Raw genomic sequence first — 19,517 nt, 5'->3', positions numbered from 1 at the left:
ACGTCCCCCGCTCCGCCGAGTCCGAGTCCTTATAAAGTGACGTCAGGAAGCCGAGAGGATTTCGTGCTCCGAAATAAACCGGTGACCGAACACCGAGGCGCGTCTGACGTCTCTGGAAGTCCTCCCACATTAACGCGCATCCATCCCCGCCGTGCGCGTGGAGGACGGCTGCTGATTCCTGTACGGGACGCAGCTCAGATATATATAAATATATAAAAGATCATTTAAAAAAGGTCGGAACTGGCAAAGGTTCTGAATCACTTTCTTACCAAACCAGCTGATCCGATGCCCGAACCGGATCAACCGTCCCAACCAGCAGCCACCAAAGCTTCCAGCCGACTGCCTGTCTGTCTGTCTGTCTGTCTGTCTTCACGGGAAAAGTAAACCGAACAGGAGGAATCAGAAAAGAACAAGGTGTGTTTCAATAGTTCTTTTAAAATTCAGCATCAAAGCAGATGTGGAGAGAGATAAAGTAATGATAGGAGGCTCACTCATTTGATAAACACTGTGTGTGTGTGTGAACACTCTTTACACGCATTTTGGTCCTGATGGTGATCAGGAACAGATCTGAGCTGCCCGATAATTTTATATTCCACACTACCTTAATATTAACCCAACCTCTGACAGTTTCCATCGTTTTAAACTTCCCACCTGAAGCTCATCCTCATTCCAGTTTCAACGATACCAACAACTTCCCAAAAAGGACACTGTCTCCCATCCTCTGTGCCGTGAGTTCATTATATCTATTTATTAAACATCAAAGTCTTGAATTCAGAGTTAACCATATTTTAGGCATCAGCATCATCATCATCATGCAAGGTGTATTGTTTTTGTTTTTTTTAATGGTGCATATTACCAAACAAATATAAATTAAAACTTAAAGACTGTCTGGTAAGGGTTTCTGCTCACTTCAACTCGCTTTTTCCTAAATTGAATTCAGTTCTAAAATAAACAAACTCCCAGATTCATCAATCCCACCACGCTGACGGAAGTGAAACTTTCTTCTTCCCCCTCACAGTGCGGCTTCACATTCATCAATCCTTGCTGGAGATTTGCAGCAATCTGGACTCACAGAAAAGCCAAACATCATCAAGTAACACACAAAGCTCTAAAAATGAGATTCCGACACGCTGCAGGCAGGAAGCACCAAAGAACACAGCGGGGGGGTGAAGAACCGACGCGCCGCAGTAAAGGCTCGTTTCAGATTGAGTCATGTAAAGTGGGTGTTCTACAGTGAGCGGAGGAGTCCGTCTGACACGCACACGCACGCACACACGCACACACGCACACACGCACACATACATTCATCTGCTTGTATTGTCACTCAGGCGCACAGACCTTCAATCAAAGAAGTTATTTTGGGGAACGCAAAGCCAGAATGTTGTGTGCTCAGCTGAGTGTGCCTGTGATGTTTGGCAGCGGGGAGGGACTTAAACCCAATGCAGCTGTCCCAGAAGAGCAACTGCTCAAGGGGGGGGTCGCAGTCTGTTCCGCCTCCGACAGACGTGTTGAAGCGAACTTGCAGCACACCGGCTAACGGATCAGGTAAAGATGATCTCAACGCGTCTCCCGTTTGCTTCATGTCTGCATCCTGACCACTTACGACGGGGTCATGAGCGGATCCACGTGCTGCTGTGATGCTGAGTGTGCTGATGCTGGGTTTCCATGGTGACACTGAAAATCGCCAGACAGTGATGTGTGTCTGCCAGGAAAGCTCTGTCTCAGCGACGGGTCCTCTGAGGCCGTGCATGTCCGTATGAGTGTGTGTGTGAGAAGATACATCTATGAAAACACACTCTTAGATAAATATGAGCAGCTCGTACGAGACGAGGGGTTTCACAGGACAGACCGGAGGACGTTGGTTTAGTCAGAGCAATTGTTTCTGGTCATCTCCCACCTCCCTCTCTCACAGTTTCAGAACAGCCCATCATTTCCATCTCCCTTTCTCACTTCTCTTTCTGTAACCATAGAGACCACCATCGCCTGAAGAGAGGTTTCGTCCCAGGCAGACGTGGTGGCGTCAAATAAGGACACAGGATTCAAACGTGTGCACAAAACCCAATGGCTAAAATGCATGTAAAAGCCCCCCGTTGGACAGGGAGGCGATGCAAAGAAGAAGAAAGCTATGGTTTATAGCAGACGTCGTTAACAAAGAGTTTTATATACGAGTCAATCGGATCTCTTTGTCCACCGGCTCTGCAGCTCAGATGCCGAAGAAACTCATTCCTGATCGCTGCCTCAGAAAGAAGAAAAAGCTTTTTAACATTTATGGTCAACACAAAACGCACGTAATATCCTCGGGGTGCCGCATGACCAGAGCGAGTGGCGAAGTGACAAAGGTAATGAAACTGTCTCTGATGGTCAATCTGGAGGCCTAATATTCCGGATTGCCATCGGTCTTTGGCCTCTAATCCCTAATGAATCTCATTGTTTATATAGTTTATTGTTACAATATATTTATCAGGTGTCTGTCTGACCAAATCAACCAAGAATAGTTTGAATTCCTAATTACCTCCTCTTATAAAGGGGGGAGGGGGTCACCGGGGATTGTTTGTTCGTTTGTCGGTCTGTTAGACACAACTCCAAAAGTTACAGATGTATCTTGATTACATTTTTTTTTATCGGGAACAGATGATTACATTTTGGTGATGATCCAGAAGAGATTCTGGATCACTTTGAAATTAGTAATAACATTGCAGGCAATGGAGCCTCAAAATGTGTTCCTCAATATCTCGGTTGATTATTGACAAATGTTTATGGAATTCGACACAGTCATGTAGGGTGGGAGCTGCTATCTTACCATCGGATCAGATCCAGAATGAGGTCAGGAAAAAAATTATAAAATATTAACATAGAAAATCCCATTTACTGATTGAAAAATCAGTTAAAAACACAAATCAACGCTGATTCACTTTTCATGGTTGGTGTATAAAGATACCAAGAACAATTTAGAATCTTTTGATGATGATCCAGATCACCATGTGGATATAATCCAATTAGAGGGGAATGAGCTGCTCGGCGGAGGTCTGCGCTCTCCGAGTGCTTTTCTAGTTTTAGACATTTATTTTTCACAATAAATACAATTTAACTTTTACTGACTGCTGCTATGACCTGCTGCAGGTGATGCAGAGCTGGCAGCATTTCCTGCTGCTTCTTCAAGCAGGCATTTGGGATCATCACCCTTTTGGAATGACCCACAACACCAAAACTTCATCTTCCTCACAGATGATGAATTTCTACTCGGCTTTCCTGACACTTGATGGAATCAACCGGAGCCTTTATGCAAATTTAATCTGCAAAACACAAACGCTTTGGGACGCCGCAGCTGCAGTGAGCGCATTCAAACGCGTGCTCTTATGAGGAATAGTATTCAGAAGATTGAATAATTCTGCAACTGCAATAGTCACTAAAATTAGTATTTCACGTAGAAGAAATATTAATCTGCTGTATGGTATTATTAATAACTGCTCCTGTGTGATCTGGGTCTTGACTAATAGCATATTCTGCCAATGAAGCGAATGCATGTGTGTATATACGAGCTCCAACACGACATGCCTGTTGGTTTGGTAATACAAACACTGCCAGTAACTCGCTGTTCAGACACTACTTTATAAGGAAGTTACTTTAGTGCGGCACAAGAAGTACTTTAGTGACCCTTCTAGTGGGGGTATTTCCAGCGTCAGTTTACAAAGCAAATAGAGAACGATGAACAAAAGAAAAACAAACAAGAGAATCGGGGCAAGAAGATTTAAGAAGCTGAGCAAATAAAGAGAACTTGTCTTTGGCAGAAACAAGCAAAGCACTTTTGTCTGGACATGAAAGTAACACATTTTGTTTCTCCCTTAATGACTAAATAAAGTTCATTTTTAAGATATATTATTTTCCCGCTCCCTTTGGCTCATGGGTAAGTCCATAAAGGAGCAGGCAGCATCAGAGACTGAGGTAAATCCACATGTTACTCTAAACGAGAGCTTGGAGGACAATAATAAGAGTCCGGGTTTTTATATCCTCCTGAGACCCAGCCAGTTAGCATGTCCTCTGCAGTGGACATGCTAACCCAAAGATGGGTCCCAGGAGGATATGTTAAGCCCAGTTGACTTTGCTTGATTCATTTGGGTTAGACTCCAGTGGCTAAACTACTAAGGACGAGACCCAATTCCCGTCCGATCAGAAGGCCGGTTGCCTGGAGTATAAACATAAAGGTCTGCGTCCCGGCGGACTCGTTCCACAGGTCCACCAACTTCCTCTAAATCATCTGTGACTCTCGCATACAGGACGAGAACGCCCACAGCGTATGCCGGCGTTAAACACTGATTCAATAAATATGTGCCACTTCCACTCAAATCGATAATGGAACAAATGCATCCAACGCCAGCTGACAATAATATTAAAAGCAATAAGGCATAGACAGGAGAGAAGAAAGTGCAAGTAACGACCGGGCGGCGGAGAGTCTTATTATTTCTTTCTCTCCTGATTGATTTTATGATCCTTCGTGGTCACCAGCCCAAAAAAGGACTTTTCACAAATGCGCAGTGAAGCTCTGACGAACAGTTTCTGTCACACAAACAGATGTTCTCTGTCACTGTGCTGTCCGGTTCTCCAGCATAAATCAAGGTTGGCGAATAACATGCAGGTATCTGAGGTCAGGGTACAGGAGATTGGCAAGAAGGGCCAGCAGCCGAGGCCCGTCTCTGAGACAGTGTCCGGGGTAGCGGATAAACTGGACAGCTTTATTCACACATTCCTCCAAGCCAGCGTAATGCTTGTTACTCGGCATGGCCTCCAGAACCCCCAACACCTGCGCCCATGTGAAAGACAGGAAATACAAGCTGCTGTTAGGGGACGAGGGCAGATCAGAACATGATTGTATTTGCTTTTCTGCTTACGAGTTGTGCTTTCGCAGCGAGCTGGAGCTCAGCGGTGGGCTGAAGACGAAGCTCCGTCTCTGAAGGCACCTGGACGGCCAGGAATGCAGCCAGACTGCGAACCACAACCCTGAACCTACAGGTGGGATTATCAACGACGATAATTGAACCAACGCTGATTCTCTCTGCCTCGCTTGCACATCATCTGATAGTGAGCATACCTATTAGACAGAGGAGACCTCTTGCCCAGGCCTAAAGCTCCCAGCAGCCCAGAGTTCAGTCTTTCTTCTCCCAGCTGAAGCAGCCTCGTTTGCAACCTCAACAGACCCATGACGACCCCTGACACTTCGGTTTGGCCCGACTGTGGCTGCATCTGCTCTGCTGAAAGGTTCAGCGCTTTGTGCCACCAAAGAAGCAACTTGGCTTCATCGCCTGGTCCGCTAGACAAACATCAAAGCACACATGCTGGCGCAATTCACTTTAAAAGCCACTGGGAGGCAACCAACCGAGAGAACGAGTGGTCAAACCTGGGGAAAACCTGATTGGTCCACGTGTTAATTATAGCCAGAGTCCTCCTCTCATTGGCTGCTGTGCACTCAGTGTTGAGGCGCTGCAGGATGAAGGCATAGAGAGTCAGGAAGCTGCCTCCGGATTGGCTCTCGGAAAGGAAGTCATCCACCGTGAGCTCAGGCACCTGCAGGGACGCCAACACAGGACCCCAGCTGACAGAGTCCTCCTCAGCTGAAATACAAAACACAGAAAGGGTAATAACGGAAATGTGATCGTCCACCTCCGCGCCCCAGTCCAGATTCCGTTTGCATCCACGCCGACTGAGAATCGCCGAATCGTCACTTAAAGCTTAATGTCAGCGAAGTCGTGGCGTTTGAGCTTTCAGCAAAAGTGGCAGAAAGAAACAGACCCATTTTGTTTCTGGTTACCATGGTTGAAGTACGCTGTGACGCATGCTTCCATGATCCGCGTCATGTGCCGTACTGATGCAAGACAACGGGAACAAGCCGTGAGCAGAGGCAGGATAGGGAAGCCCCTCCCCTTCCTGTCCAGCCAGGTAATGACATGAGCGACAAGCGCTTCGCCTGTTGACACGCCGACTCCGTTAAGCAGAGCCAGAGCGTCGCTGAACAGGCTGCAGAACGCCATGTGCCTCTGCTCCAAACCCGTCTCTGCAGAGAAGTAAAGGAAACAGCATTAGCAGCAGAGCTGATCAAAGAATTTGATAAAGTCGAGGACGCTTGTGAGGATGAGTCACCTGGTGGGTTGAATGTGACCACGCCCTCCAGGAGTGTCTCCAGCTGAGCCTCCAGGCTGCCGAGGCTGATGCTGCCTCCCTGCTCCAGAGTCACCAGAGACCGGACACACCAGCTCACGTGCACGGCGGCCTTCAGCGTCTCCTCCTGACGCCGGAAATCACGCAGTTCCATTAGTGGCTTAATGCCGTACAGAGAGATACGAGTAGATACATAAAACTGCTTTTTATATTATAAAAAAATCTAGTAGTAGGTTTTCTTTGTCGGCATCATCAGCCAGCGCTTCCAGAAAATTACATTTCAAAGCAAACTTTTAAGGCATTATTTTTAATATCTCAATTAATATTATGCACTATTACTATTCATGAGTTATTAGTGAGTTATATGAAATTAATCTTCCAATCCTAGCCATTTTTGCGGGTAGGATTGCGAGACAGCGCTGAATAAATCTGATTTGACTCTGCGTCGTCTCACCCCGTGTGGAACTTCATTGGGGCGGGGGTGGAGTCCAGCAGCACTGCGCAGTAGTTTCAAGAGCAGCTGAGGCGCAGAATCAACAGTGAGTAGCAAGGAGGGTGGATAATGGGTGCTGACATATCCCAGAATGCCCTGGTACGAGGACAGGTCCAGTTGATGCCAGGGGAGAGACGTGGACTGGACCAAAAGACTCAGCAGAGGAGAATTCTGACAGTTGTGGAGGTTAAAAAGAAAGAATGAATGAAGAAGGGGGAAGATGTTTGACCCCGATGTTGCAATAATATATTCCGGACGTACCTGTTGACTCAGGATTTGTTCCTCCTTCGCTAGAAACACGAGCATGTACAGTAGATAGACTAACATGGTGTGAGACTCCTGTTGCGTGTCAGGTAGCGTTGGATATGTTGCAGAGATAGGGTTTATTTGGACGTGGTCACGCAGGACACTGAGCCAGTTAACGTCACACAACACCTCTCCTAGGAAGAGGAAGCAACTCTTGGGACTTCCTCTCTCCACCTGCAGGCGCAGGAAGGAAGGAAACAAACACCAAATCCACTCAAAACACGTAACGGAGTCCCAGCTGACTGCACAAAAGCCCCACACGAGACAGGCAGCTATTTCAAGGAAGGTCTCAAATGAACAAGCTCCCCCCGTGTAATGCATGTCTAGACTGGGGAGCAGTGTTGAAGGTCAGGGGTTAAGAGATGAATGAAAGAACGTCTCACGTTAAAGAGCTGCTCCATCAGCAGAGTGTCAGGGTGCAGCTGTCTCCAGGGCAGGCTGCGGAGGTGGGTGTGGTACATGTAGAGGAGATACTCCGGCGTTCGTGGAGAAGTGCAGCTCGCACAATGCTGCATCACGCACAGCCACAGCGCACCTCTCTGGCCAGGCAGCAGGCGATCTACAACGGGAAGGTAGGAACACGTTGGAATATCTTCAGTAGCATCGACAGCGATGAATATCAGAACTTAATGCAAAGGGATCAGTCGGAACTCACCTCTGAACTTGTGATGCAGCGCGTCCGTGAGTTTAGTGTACAGGCCGAAAAGACACCCTGCTGCACTCGCATCTGTCTCCAGCCAGGGGTAACACTTCAGGTTGCTGAGAAAAGACACACTGATATTAAACTCAAGCCAACCTCATCACGTATCCCCCGAGAGGACAGCGGTGCAATGCACTGCCCAAGCCAGAGACTTCATCAGGATTCTCATTTGTCAGTGTTCAGTATTTAGTTTCGTCTCCACTTAAGTCCTTTCAAAAAGAACCAAAAACTAAATTGTTAAAACAACAAGATTGTGTACAATGTGAATATTTCTCATCCGTTGAGTTTTTAAAGAACTGAGGAAACGCCATGCTTACCTGCCTTCATCCGTGTCCACAGGGAAAATCCAAGGCTTAAAAAACGTGACCATCTTGCTGTGCAGGTCGTGTAGAGCTGCGAGAGACCGACATTCATTCGATTTAAAGAGAAACTCAAACTGAAACATTTCAATAAATCATCTGGACTGTATTAATGCTCCCGTGCATCACGAATCTCGGTCCTTCGGTAACTACCCTTCATAATTTTGCTGCTGCCCACTGACTCTCTGGCACAGCTGCTGTGGTGCATGTTGATCAGACAGCCAATCAGATGGTCCCAGAGCAAAACGACCTCGCTGATGTAAGGAGTCCAGGCCGAGTAAAGGCCGAAGCTGCGGAGATCCGGCTTGCTGAGACGACTCCGCAGGAAGTAATCGCTCAGCCAATCAACAGTCTCCCCTGCCTGTTAGCGACCAATAAAAGCACACAGCAGGGTTGGATTGAGAGAGAATGGTTAAGCATCCTAACGCGTTGATGAGGCAGTGCTTGAATATATTAAAAACACAGATTCACCTGCTGAGGAGAGAGGCTGATGGGGGATCTGTAAGGAGACGCGGACGGTCGGACAGCATGCCCAGAAACATCAGTGGTGCTCGGTGCTTGTTCAGCTTTGCTCTTGGCACGGCGGGGTGGAGGTAAACAGCCCAACGCTCGCAGAGTCACCTTCCAGCACTCTGGACTCAGCAACTGGTCTGAAGAGCCTGATGACAGTCAGCCATTGTGTCTTTATGTTCCCGACATGAGAGCATCATTTGTTTAAAAGCTGGTTATAGATTTGTGCAGTCAATGGGGGGGGGACAATAAAACAAATTCAAACAGAATCACGCCTGTATTAATCTCACGATCTGACTCGGTGCATCGATGAAATGATTCACCCAAATTTACTTCTGTTAATGATTTAATTTGTTCTTCCGCTGCCGGGAAGATGAGTAGGATGCTTTCATCCAGGAGCACGAATGTGTTCTGTTGAATCACAAGAATCGTTCTCGCACACAAACACTCACTGGTCATGAGCAACCGGAGACAGTCGCTGTAGTGGTCAGGGAAACGGTGGCGTAAAAGCCACGTCCAGTGTTTGGCGAAGAGGTGAAAGGGTATGAGAAATTCGGGTTCCGGGTCTTGGCCGCAGACGCAGAGAGCTCCGTGGACCAATTCCAGCAAACGGGCTCTTTCTGAAAACACAGGCTGGGCTTCATTCAGCCATTGACATAAATCAAACTGCAGGGGGGGAGAGAGAGAGAGAGAGGTGATTAATGCAACTTGACTGTCTTAGGTGCCTAGCATATCCTTTGCATTCGCGTCTCGGCTGACACCTTTGTGAGCAGCATGAAAATGACGTCAGCGCTGTCGTGGTGTAAGGATGTGACCACATCTTGGTAGAGAAGGACGAGCTGATTGGGCGCTGCATTTGGAGTGAAGAAAGGGGAGATGAGCGGGCAAAGACGTCTCTGCTCCAGGATGGTCTTCAGGACACGGCCGCATTCCTCTGTATTTCCCCGGATAAATACCTGAACACGAAAACAACCGAGTGAACGTCTTCCTCGTGGCTCGGAGTCAGAAAGTCGATTCCATGAGCGGCACAGACAGGGTCAACGGGCAGATATTCAAAATAAAGTTTAACAATGCTTGAGGTCTTGTACCGCTGTGTGTGTGTGTACCTGTCCTAGAATCTCCACACACGAGGAGAGATACTGGCGAGTCGGGGGGTGTCGCAGTGTGTCCTCACACACATAGGAGACCGCCTGGTAGAAGGCAGACACGCCAACATGCTGCACTGATGGTGATTTCTGTGCTTTGTACATATTCACCAGAGCTCTGCGCAAAGGAGACACGGTCCAAATATTAGTCAAGACCTCAAGGTCAGTCTTCTTCCTCGGCTTAGAATCATTGTGATGCAGGCCATGCTTTTTCTCTCAGTAGCACAATCTGTTCAGGACTGACGTGATCAAATTCTCAGTGTGGACAGCAGCTTGGGCCAAGCCGAGAGGTGGAGGAGCCATAGAATCGGTTTGAAGCTTCTTGATGTCCCTGTGGAGTGATGCTATCTGAGTCTGCACTGCCTCCTGCCTCTGGACACGCTCACACTACACGGTGAGGGAGAGAGACCACAGATTCACGATAAAGACATCTAGAAATGCACAGAAACGGTGTTTTGGACGTCATACTGTGACGGCTATGTTTGCCGGGCCTTGGCATGGCTGTCCTCCCTTCCCTTTACACTCCAGGGCCATGGTGACTTGCTCTGGTTGGTTCTTATACAGTACGGGAAGGCTCTCCAGCAGCTCCTGCTCCATCGCCACCTGCTGGGCTTCACGTGCCACTGCAATCCTGGCAGCAAGACGAACAAGTCATTTGTAACTGAAGTCCAGCTTTTCAGATGTGCACTGCCTTCTGCTGCTCGATTGGAGGTAATTAAATCTTTGCCATTTACCTGGCCTGCCCCTGCAGGATGCTGAGATCTTGCTGTATCAATTCAGCAGCAGCTTTTGAGTTAGTGAGGCAGGCGGTGGGCACCTCAGCCACGGGGGCCCTGCGCTTCTGCCACTCCGGCGCTGGACGGGGAACTGGATGCTTTTGCAGGTTGGATAGTATACGCTCCTTTGCTGCACGCCGAAACACAGAAATCAGGCAAATGGGATGACATCACGGCAAAAAGCAGTTTCGGTTGGTGCAATATTAACAACATTAACTAAGGTAACATTTTTATATTGGTTTAGGCGTCATATTTAACTCTGTACCACTGCTGAGGTTCGTGTAATCAGTCAGGCTAAAACTTGGTGTCTGCAAGAAGATCGGTTCGCTCTGCGCTTTTTCCCACAGAGACAAAACCTCTCTCTCATCAAACTGCAGGCGCTCCTGGTCCATATACTCCAGCCACAGTTCCTACAGGAAAATACTAATTGAAATGTATGTGCTACATGGTAAAAAAAAACAACAACAACAAGGTACTGAGAATGGGATTCAAACCTGCTGTCGTTGCATGACTTGTGCCAGCTTGTATGGTTCGTATGCTGGAAGAAGTGACGGAAGATATACTTCTTGCTTCTGCAGAGTCTCATCATCCAGCCACGTAGCAAACACACCAAACAGCCTATAATCAACCAACCAGCCAAGAAGTGAGAGCTGTTAGCGGCTAAGGCTACTGCTCCCTGACAGGAGTGTGTGTGGGCGTAGAACCGATGACCTACCTGACCAGCTCTGTGTGCAGTTCAGGGGAAGTCAGATAAGGGGTGTGGGGATTGTCGGGGCTGTCGTCACCCTGGCCGTCTGATGAAGGGGTGTGAGGTGGGGGTACCCTGAGGGCCTGGCTGGCAGCGTGGTGGAAGTCAGACACTTCCTGTATTCGCTGTCGCAGCTCTCTGAGCAAAACAGCCTGAGATGAAGACTGGAAGAACCTTCTGCCGATGCAGCCACCTGCAGCCAGCCTGGTGGAAAACACACAGAAAAGGTAGCGTCTGACCAGCCTTCAATATTTCCTCAATTCGCTGTCAAGGGAACTGAATGAATCTGTGCATCGTACCCGTACTCGGGCCCTGGCTGTCTGAGGTAGAGCTGAAGGAACTTCTGCCAGACTAACGGAAGGAGGGGGTGGTCAGGAGGTGTGGCCACAGCCTGACACGCCCAGCGGTGCACCTGCAGCCGCTGCAGAGATGGTGCTACCGGCAACTTCAGCTTCTGCTGCGCCTTCTGGCTCAGACACAAATACACATACAGCACTTAAAATTGTTAACCAAACTATTAGACATTTCCACGCCACCGATCCCTAATATAGCATCCGTGACTAGAGCGTGTTTATGTTGCATTTAATGCCCACACAGTGCAAAATCATTTGACATTATGTTAATTAAAATGATACAGACTGGTTGCTATAAATAGCATCCTGATCTTCCCACATTAACAAACAAATAGCTTTTGCTTCTGTCTTTGTAGACCTTTAATGCTTGCTCTGGGGGGATGTTGGGGTCTGACAGGAGCTCGTTTTCAACGCAGCGTCTCAACTGTGAATCGTCCTCAAACACGCCCTCCATGTTCAGCACCACCCAGGCGAACCAAATCTACAAGTGCACAGATGACATCTGTCAGCAATGCTAAGATGAGCAACAAGTACCTGCACATACTGGATATGCTTGGAGACCCTCACCTCAACATGCAAGGATTGACCCTCTATGAAAGAGGGTGTGATATTTCCAGCAAACCAGCCAACAAGGGAAGAGAGAAGACCCCGATCTCCATGGTAACCCAAGGCATTCTGCATGAAATATGAGAAGAGAAAAATGTTAATTGTCACTGCGCTTGTTCAGATGACAAAAAAATTCCAGATGAAAATATTTCACAGGTTACACTTGGTTTATTTACATTTTCAAAATAGAATTTTAATTTAGCAGATTAGTCTTTAATCTCGGCGTGAATGAACAAGATTAAAAATCCCACTGCACCAAGCTCTTGCCTCTTACTGTAATGTGCAACCCATTAACTGTTAATGTGATATTTGTCTTTGTAATGCTGCTGAAGGCAATTTGCAACAATGAATTCAGCATCTGTACCTTTAAGACCGTTATGACAATAACAACGTACTGTAATAAAAAACTTCCAACAAGCCTGTGAAAACACCTTATGTTCTTGGTACAGAAGCTTCTGCACACATTCCTCCTGACGGTGCTTGAATGCAGCACAGCAGATCTGATCCATGAGGAACAGGACAGTTTTGTTCCGGTACCACAGGTTCTGCTGAATTAGAATCCCCACCCAAAACTCCAGAACAACCGCAGCACCGACGCGCCCCGGCTGAGAGCTCGCCACCACATGACTCTGGAAGATAAGACAAAACAAAAGACTTAAACATGTTTGAAAATGTTTTTCCATACATCCATCAGTTTTCTTGTAGACAAGATGACAGTAATCATCTCGTTTACCTTCCGTTTGTTTGTTCTCACAAAAGTATATATTGATTGAGTGACCAATCAGTGGTTATAGGTCCCAAAAATAATCCTTGGGTTGTTCATTTTGCAAAAAGGACTTCAGCGCCCCTCCCCAAAGTAAAATATTTTTATAATTCTATTTAGGTGAGAGAAACAAAGTAATTTTTTTGAGACTTCTGTATTGATATAATTTTCAGCAATGGCTGAATACATACATATACACCGTAAATAAGAACTCAATGTGATGAACCTGAATGACACTGTTCAACAGTCGGATGTTGTCTCCGTAAGTGGTTCCAGTGAGGAGTGGTGCCACCCGGTGAGTGACCTGCTGTGTCACACCTTGAGGACACATGCTGTCGTACTGCAAAAACAGCTGGATACAACTTACAAACCTGCCGGAATCAGAGGAACGACAATTAGAACCATTCACCTGATGGAAATAATAAGTCTTTTACAGGCGTTGGGTGAAATATATATATATATTTATTTTTACTGCGAGTTGTTGAGCAGGTAGAAGCTGAGAGGATAGGTTGGGGGTAGGATATTGTCCAAAAGATGCACAGCAGCTCTCAGGTGGTGAGACTGAATTAGGCTCTTCAACAGCCCAACTCCGTTTGTACAAAAATGTTCCAGACTTGAACAACACACAAAAGGAATTCCACAGATTAACTTCATTTAAATTCCCTTTACAAATCAACCTTAAGTATAAGAAATAGAGTAAATGACAGCAAACCTATGTCCCACTGTTGTCATGGCAATCGATAGGTAGCACCCAATAGGTATGCCTGCCTTCACCGCCCTGGTGACGGAGTGCATGCTGGGAGAGTGTGAGGGCTCTGGAGGGGGGTTGGATGTCGAAGCAGGTACCGACCAGGCTCCTTTAGGATTCTGGTCATTGTTATGCAGCTTCAGCCTCAACAGTAGTTGCCATGCCCATTGGCTGAAGGACGCTTCAGGAGATCCACCCAAACGAAGGACGCTGGCGAGGTAAGACACCTGAGTGAGACGAAAACAGGCAAAGCAAAGTCAGATGCAGCCTTGGTGATTCACACGAAATGTCTGTGAGCAAACTGTGGAAGTGCCACCTGCTTGATTCCCTCTGATATGAGGCCAGTATACGGTTTGTCAGTGAGGTACTTCTGATGGGCCTCAGCAACCAGCAGAGCCACTTCCCTGTGGAGAGATGAAGACAGGGCCAAGGAGCCATCCTGCAAGACAAATGGTGGAGAACTCACATAGCTACTGACGACAATACAATGCATCGTTTTCATTAGCTACCTGTGTGTATCCCCAGTTCAGACCCTCCAGTATGACACAAGCCAGCCGGTTCTCCACAGCAGACAGAGGATGCTGGAGCAGCCACGCCCCAATCACACATATCTCCTCTGGCTGCGGATGCCACAGACTCAGGGGCAGCTCTTTGCACAAATACAGAGCAACCTGAGACGCACAAATACAGAGCAACCTGAGACGCACAAATACAGAGCAACCTGAGACACACAAATACTGATGTGTCAGCACAATAGGTACGAAGGTAACAGCCAGCAAACAGAACTGCGTTGGCTGATTTAAAGTAAGTGGCATTACAGGCATTCGTGTTGATGTGGATTTTAAAAACTGAATAGAAGGAGCAACACCGACCATTCCCACAGTCTGTATGGTCTCTCTTAGTTTCTCCAGGAGCACAGAAACAATGTAGGGATGGACTGTTGCTATGGCAGCCAGCAACTCCCTCCCAACTTTGGAGTATGTTTCTCTGGTTGGCACACTGACGTAAGACACCTGCAGAGAGATGCCAAACAACAAGGTGGGAACTGTAAGTTTTCTCGTCAAACACATTTAGTTTATGCGTTTTCTTCATGTTACCTTCTCAGACTCTCCATATTGGTTACTTTAGATTTTAAATGAAATAAAGAGCATCTTAACTCATGAAGTCAAAATACAATAACAGAATAATGTCCCAACTCCGATTCACGTCTAAACTACTCTGTCTCGTTGTGCCTTCGAATGCCTCTTCTAGTCTTTTCCTTGCGCCTTCATTACATACCTGGTAAATCAGCAGAGCTATAGTTGTGATAAAGGCGGAGTCCGAATGCTGAGCCTGTGTGGCCATGTGTGCCAATGCAGTGAGGAGCGAGATGCCGTCGGAGCTGTTCACGTCGCAGAGCCAGGTCTCGAACCTCTCTTGGTGTTTAGGGTCTATAAGCAGACGCGTAAAATGAACAGCAGGGGTTAACAACCGCCCGCTTCAGACTGAGAGGGATAATACAACCTGGTGTTAGATCTCAAATACAATATATGCACCAAATATCTATTACGTTCTTTGAGAAAATGCACTAGCGTTTCAATAAGATGATGTGGGTTCACATCGAAGTATTGCTACGTGTGTGCTAGCTGCTTGAAAGTGTACACACTGGTACCTCCAAGAGCCTGAATGCAGGCGTGTGTGTCAGTAGCAGCACCGAGGGCTTCAGGTCCGGCTGTCTCAGCGCACTGCATGACATAAAGAACCCTCCAAAGCATCGAGTTGGACAGCGTGCCATAGGGCATCTCAGACATGAACAACCAGATACCCAACCTGTCAGAGAGAACATCAACACGACTGGAACCCCGAAACAAAACTATACTCCCATGTTAAAATATAAAAAAACGCAAGGACAAACCCACACCTTTTGTTTCTGAGCACATGCAGAACAGCTCTGAGGAAGAGCTGGTCGTATTCCTGCTGTAGTTTGTCCAGAGATAGTGTGTGTGAAGTGGCACCAGCAGCACCAGATAAACTCACATACTGCGCCCAGTGGTCACTGACATAACAGACCGTCATCCTGGGGAACAAAGAAGGAATGGTTAGGAATACCTGATACGCTGTGTACGTGCATCATTTGCGTGCATTCGGATTGGTGCACGGACCGTATGGCGTGTCCTATTCGCTTAACTAGCTGCCTGTATCGAGCCCTGTTGTAGGTTTGCAGTCCAAGAGCGAGAATTTCAATGAGGGAGGAGGCAAAACCAAAAACACGCATCACCTTCTGACTGGAATTGCCCTGGGGTTCATACGCATCTGGATGGAGAGCGATCCGTCAGTTCACAGTGAATAATGCAGCCGCCTGTGGTGACAGAAGGCAAACTCACTCACCTGGCGTGCGCATTCCCAGCATGTGTGAGTAGAGGTGCTGGAAGGGAAACTGGCTGAGGAGGGAGATGAGATCCTCCTCACACAGCAGCAGCCAGCTGCTCTCCGGGTCCTCGTCCTATAGGCAGAGGAGAGAGCAGGAATGCAGTCAGAGGTGGACTGACCACATACTGTTGGACTTAGATAGTCTGTTTTATTTTTGATTTTCAATACAATGACGCAAAAAAATACATCGGCTAACTTTTAATTACATGTAGCTTCAGAAATCCAGTCCCACACAGAAGTTGGTCCCACTTTTAGAAAATGTCTTGCTTTGAATCTGTGATTTATTGCCTTTCTTAAAAATGCCACCATTGCTGCTTGCATACCTCCTCGCCCCCTTCATCCACTAGCGTCCAGTTGCCTGACTCAGGTCCAGAAGTTGCTGAACTCTGGCTCTCACATGGCTTCAGATGTCCCAGAAACTCTGCACGGTGACTGAGCAACAAAACAGGAACTACCATTTAGAGATCAGATTTATGATCATTGAAAAAAAAATGCTTAAAAGCTACAGTTCACAGTCGGCAGGAAAGAAAGAGGCACCGCTCATATTTTACCTGGAAGGTGACATTAGGATGGCCAAAGCCTGCATAAATTGCTGCACACCGCAGGACTTTCCCCGAACTTGGATCTGAGGCAGAAATTGTGAAGAGAGCTCCAATTAGTGTGTCCCTTCCACTGACACGACAAAAGCATTATCTCACCTGCAGGTAGGGGGCAGCCCACGTTCCAACCCCAGCAGGACAGCACAAAAGATGCATCAGCAGGTACTGATGTTCTCCTGAGCCTCCGACATGCAGCAAAACTGCCACCTGGACGAGGAGCAGGAATCGAGCGATGGAAACAAAGAAAGTAAATTATCCACATGAGCATAACGTTAGATAAGTGGTGCAGTGTTTGTGCCTGTATACCAATGTGTCCAACCAGGAATGGATGTCTGCTTGAAACTGTGAGTCATCCAGGACTCTACGGGTGAAGCTAAACAGGACGCCGATGGCCTCTTTCAAGGGGTGGAGCGAACAGGGCTGAGTTTGACCACCAGAACGAGCTGAAAGCGAAAGCAAAGGAAGGTGAGGGAGAGGCATGTCTGCTGCAGGCAGGATATAGAAATATCCCTCACCTTTCAGTAGATGATACAAGTACGACTCCACCTGGAGGCGTGACAGTAAAGCAGTGTACGCATGCAGCACCACCTTCTGGTGGAGCAGTTCGCTACGAGCTTCCAACTGTCTCCTCAGCTCAGCGAGCACACTCTCACTGAAATCCGCCTGCTGGAAGCGGTGGTAGCCGCACACTTTAGACTGGTCAGCACACACACCCTGTCGGAAGACGAAACATTCCAGCTGACATTACAGAAGAAGCCCTTTACCCCCCCCCCCCCCCCCCCCCCGACCACCACACCTGAAGCGTAAGCTGTTCGTCTCTGAAGGTCCAGAGACGGTTCTGCGAGCTCTTACAGTCGGACGACTGCGTGCGCAGCTGCGCGTGTGACTGGGTCAGCTGCCGACGGCAGCGCAGGTAGTTCTGCAACAGCTCCGTCAGTTCGTGGTTCTCCTGGCGAGCTAACGCACAGAACTGGACTGCGCACACTTCAGCACCCTCTAACCAAGCCTTCAAGCCTCCACCCGGCTCCCAGACACTCAGCTGTTCCATCGTGAACGGCTGCCAACAACAAAAAAAGAACAGATCGCAATACCAACACAGACACCTTCGTGTTTATAGATAAGTTAAAGGTAAACCAGAAACACAAGTTGGTCCAGAATAAGAAAGTCTTTTATCTCCACCACCAATACATTCTAAAACTATTCTCTTCGTTTCTTCTTTTAAAATCAAAATACCTTTTAATCTTTTAAAAAACGCTGTGATTGACTTTTATCTGTCTCAGAGGCGAGATCATAATAGGTTTCAACACAATCCTAATAATGACATTCAATCACCCTAGCTGCACACATAATCTATAATCACGTGGGATTACCGGTACCTGGGTTTCTGGAGCCATCTTGGGTAATTCTGGGTATAGTTTATTCATAGAAAGTTCCGTTATAGACTGCAGAGGCTGCAAACTTGGAGGTGAAGATTCCTGCTCGGGAAGCGTCAACACTGCAGGCCCCTTTTCTCTCCTGCTCAGCGCTTCCTCACAGAGATGCGCCAGGGGGCCTTCTTCCAGTGCTTGTAAACAGGGGTACAGCGCTGGGGCGCTCGGAGCGTGTTGGATCTGAAGCTGACGTGAAGCACCGAGCTGATCCCACGACTGTGTGCCTTTCCCCATCTCCTTGATTTGTGCTGAGACTTCAGGCTCAGCCCGCTGCGCCGCCACTCCCCCATCGTCTTCACGTGTTGAGTCCGACGGAAGCACGGCGTCTGGCGATGTCAGAATGGAGTGTAACGTCTTAGTTGACCCCTCTGTGGGTAAAGTAGGTGACAAGGAGCTCTGCTGTTTCTCAGACGGCAGATCTGATCGTTGCGTTGGGGCGTCAAGGGAATGATCGGCCTTTTGCTGCTCCTCTCGTCGCTCCTGATTCGGCAGACTGAGGGGAATATCCGTAAATTCAGAGGCGGAGGCCCCATCGCATTCGGCTGGAGAAACTGTGGCTCTTTTGTCTTCCTCTGTCTGTTTCTGCTTCCTGGATGACTGGTTACATCAAACAGCATTGGGGGGGGGGGGGGGGGCAGTAATTATTTTCACTTGGCAACGCAATCAGTTTAAAGATCAACCAATTTATAAATGTTGCAAAAAAATAAAAACATGTGCCAACCTAATCTTTAAGTGATGCTGTATGTATGTTGGACGAGATACGTGCGAGGTTATATAAACCTTTATTGACAATACTTGCTGATATGTGACGTCATGAAAACAAAAAAACAAGAGCAGGAAAAGCAGCTTGAAATAATCACCTGAGATTTTCCGCTGACTTTTGTCTTGGTCTTTTTCGGTCTTGCAGCCTCCATGTTTGTGGTTTTCACAACAAACGAACGCTCGTCACACGTAAACAAAAACACACACAGATGAGTTCTATCGTGTTGTCAAGATAAACTGGCAAACGAAAGACCGAGAAGCAGAGACGGAAACGCATGAACGAGCATATCTCCCAGCGCAGATAACGAATCCCTCATTTACATTTTTTAGCGAACCTCCACTTAGCTTTCTACATAACAGAGGACGGTCTAACAAGGCTAAGCTAAACTGGCGCGTAACTCTGAGCGTATTACGCCGTCTTATCCTTCATATAATACATCCGAGTTTCGCTGGATTCGAACCGTCGCCCAGTCCGCAGGTCAAGCTGTCATTTGTTTTGATGTTCCAGGAAATCAGCGAGCGCAATCTCAGATCACGTGACCACTCCAGCTCTCTACGGAAAGCCAGAGAGCCCAAACTGATGTTAGAATTTACAACAACAACAACATTCTTAATATTAATAATACTGGGCATAAATATATATATATATTAAATATTTTA

At 47.4% G+C, this 19,517-nt stretch overlaps 1 protein-coding gene across 1 annotated transcript; it reads right to left on the bottom strand.

Moving 5' to 3' along the window:
- Positions 1-3,473: 3,473 nt before the first annotated feature.
- Positions 3,474-19,009, bottom strand: epg5 (ectopic P-granules autophagy protein 5 homolog (C. elegans)). Its single transcript, XM_068738837.1, has 45 exons — positions 18,956-19,009; positions 18,042-18,692; positions 17,462-17,722; positions 17,181-17,379; positions 16,972-17,108; positions 16,765-16,872; positions 16,618-16,691; positions 16,390-16,498; positions 16,025-16,139; positions 15,799-15,949; positions 15,558-15,713; positions 15,309-15,466; positions 14,936-15,087; positions 14,530-14,670; positions 14,167-14,328; positions 13,974-14,096; positions 13,622-13,884; positions 13,382-13,522; positions 13,136-13,280; positions 12,578-12,775; positions 12,108-12,215; positions 11,899-12,021; positions 11,487-11,653; positions 11,155-11,391; positions 10,934-11,057; positions 10,705-10,849; positions 10,398-10,569; positions 10,132-10,294; positions 9,908-10,050; positions 9,625-9,781; positions 9,280-9,474; positions 8,971-9,184; positions 8,480-8,667; positions 8,162-8,369; positions 7,967-8,042; positions 7,605-7,708; positions 7,333-7,508; positions 6,905-7,123; positions 6,605-6,814; positions 6,133-6,277; positions 5,804-6,046; positions 5,393-5,606; positions 5,087-5,305; positions 4,887-5,001; positions 3,474-4,798 (listed from the first exon to the last, which is right to left on the bottom strand). Exons 1-45 carry the CDS (start codon positions 19,007-19,009, stop codon positions 4,610-4,612), a joined length of 7,752 nt encoding a protein of 2,583 aa, XP_068594938.1. The 3' UTR covers positions 3,474-4,609.
- Between the last annotated feature and the right edge of the window lie 508 nt (positions 19,010-19,517).

Source organism: Brachionichthys hirsutus, chromosome 4, assembly GCF_040956055.1.
Source record: "Brachionichthys hirsutus isolate HB-005 chromosome 4, CSIRO-AGI_Bhir_v1, whole genome shotgun sequence".
Classification (NCBI taxonomy): Eukaryota; Metazoa; Chordata; class Actinopteri; order Lophiiformes; family Brachionichthyidae; genus Brachionichthys; species Brachionichthys hirsutus.
This window is presented reverse-complemented; position numbering and strand designations above follow the sequence as displayed.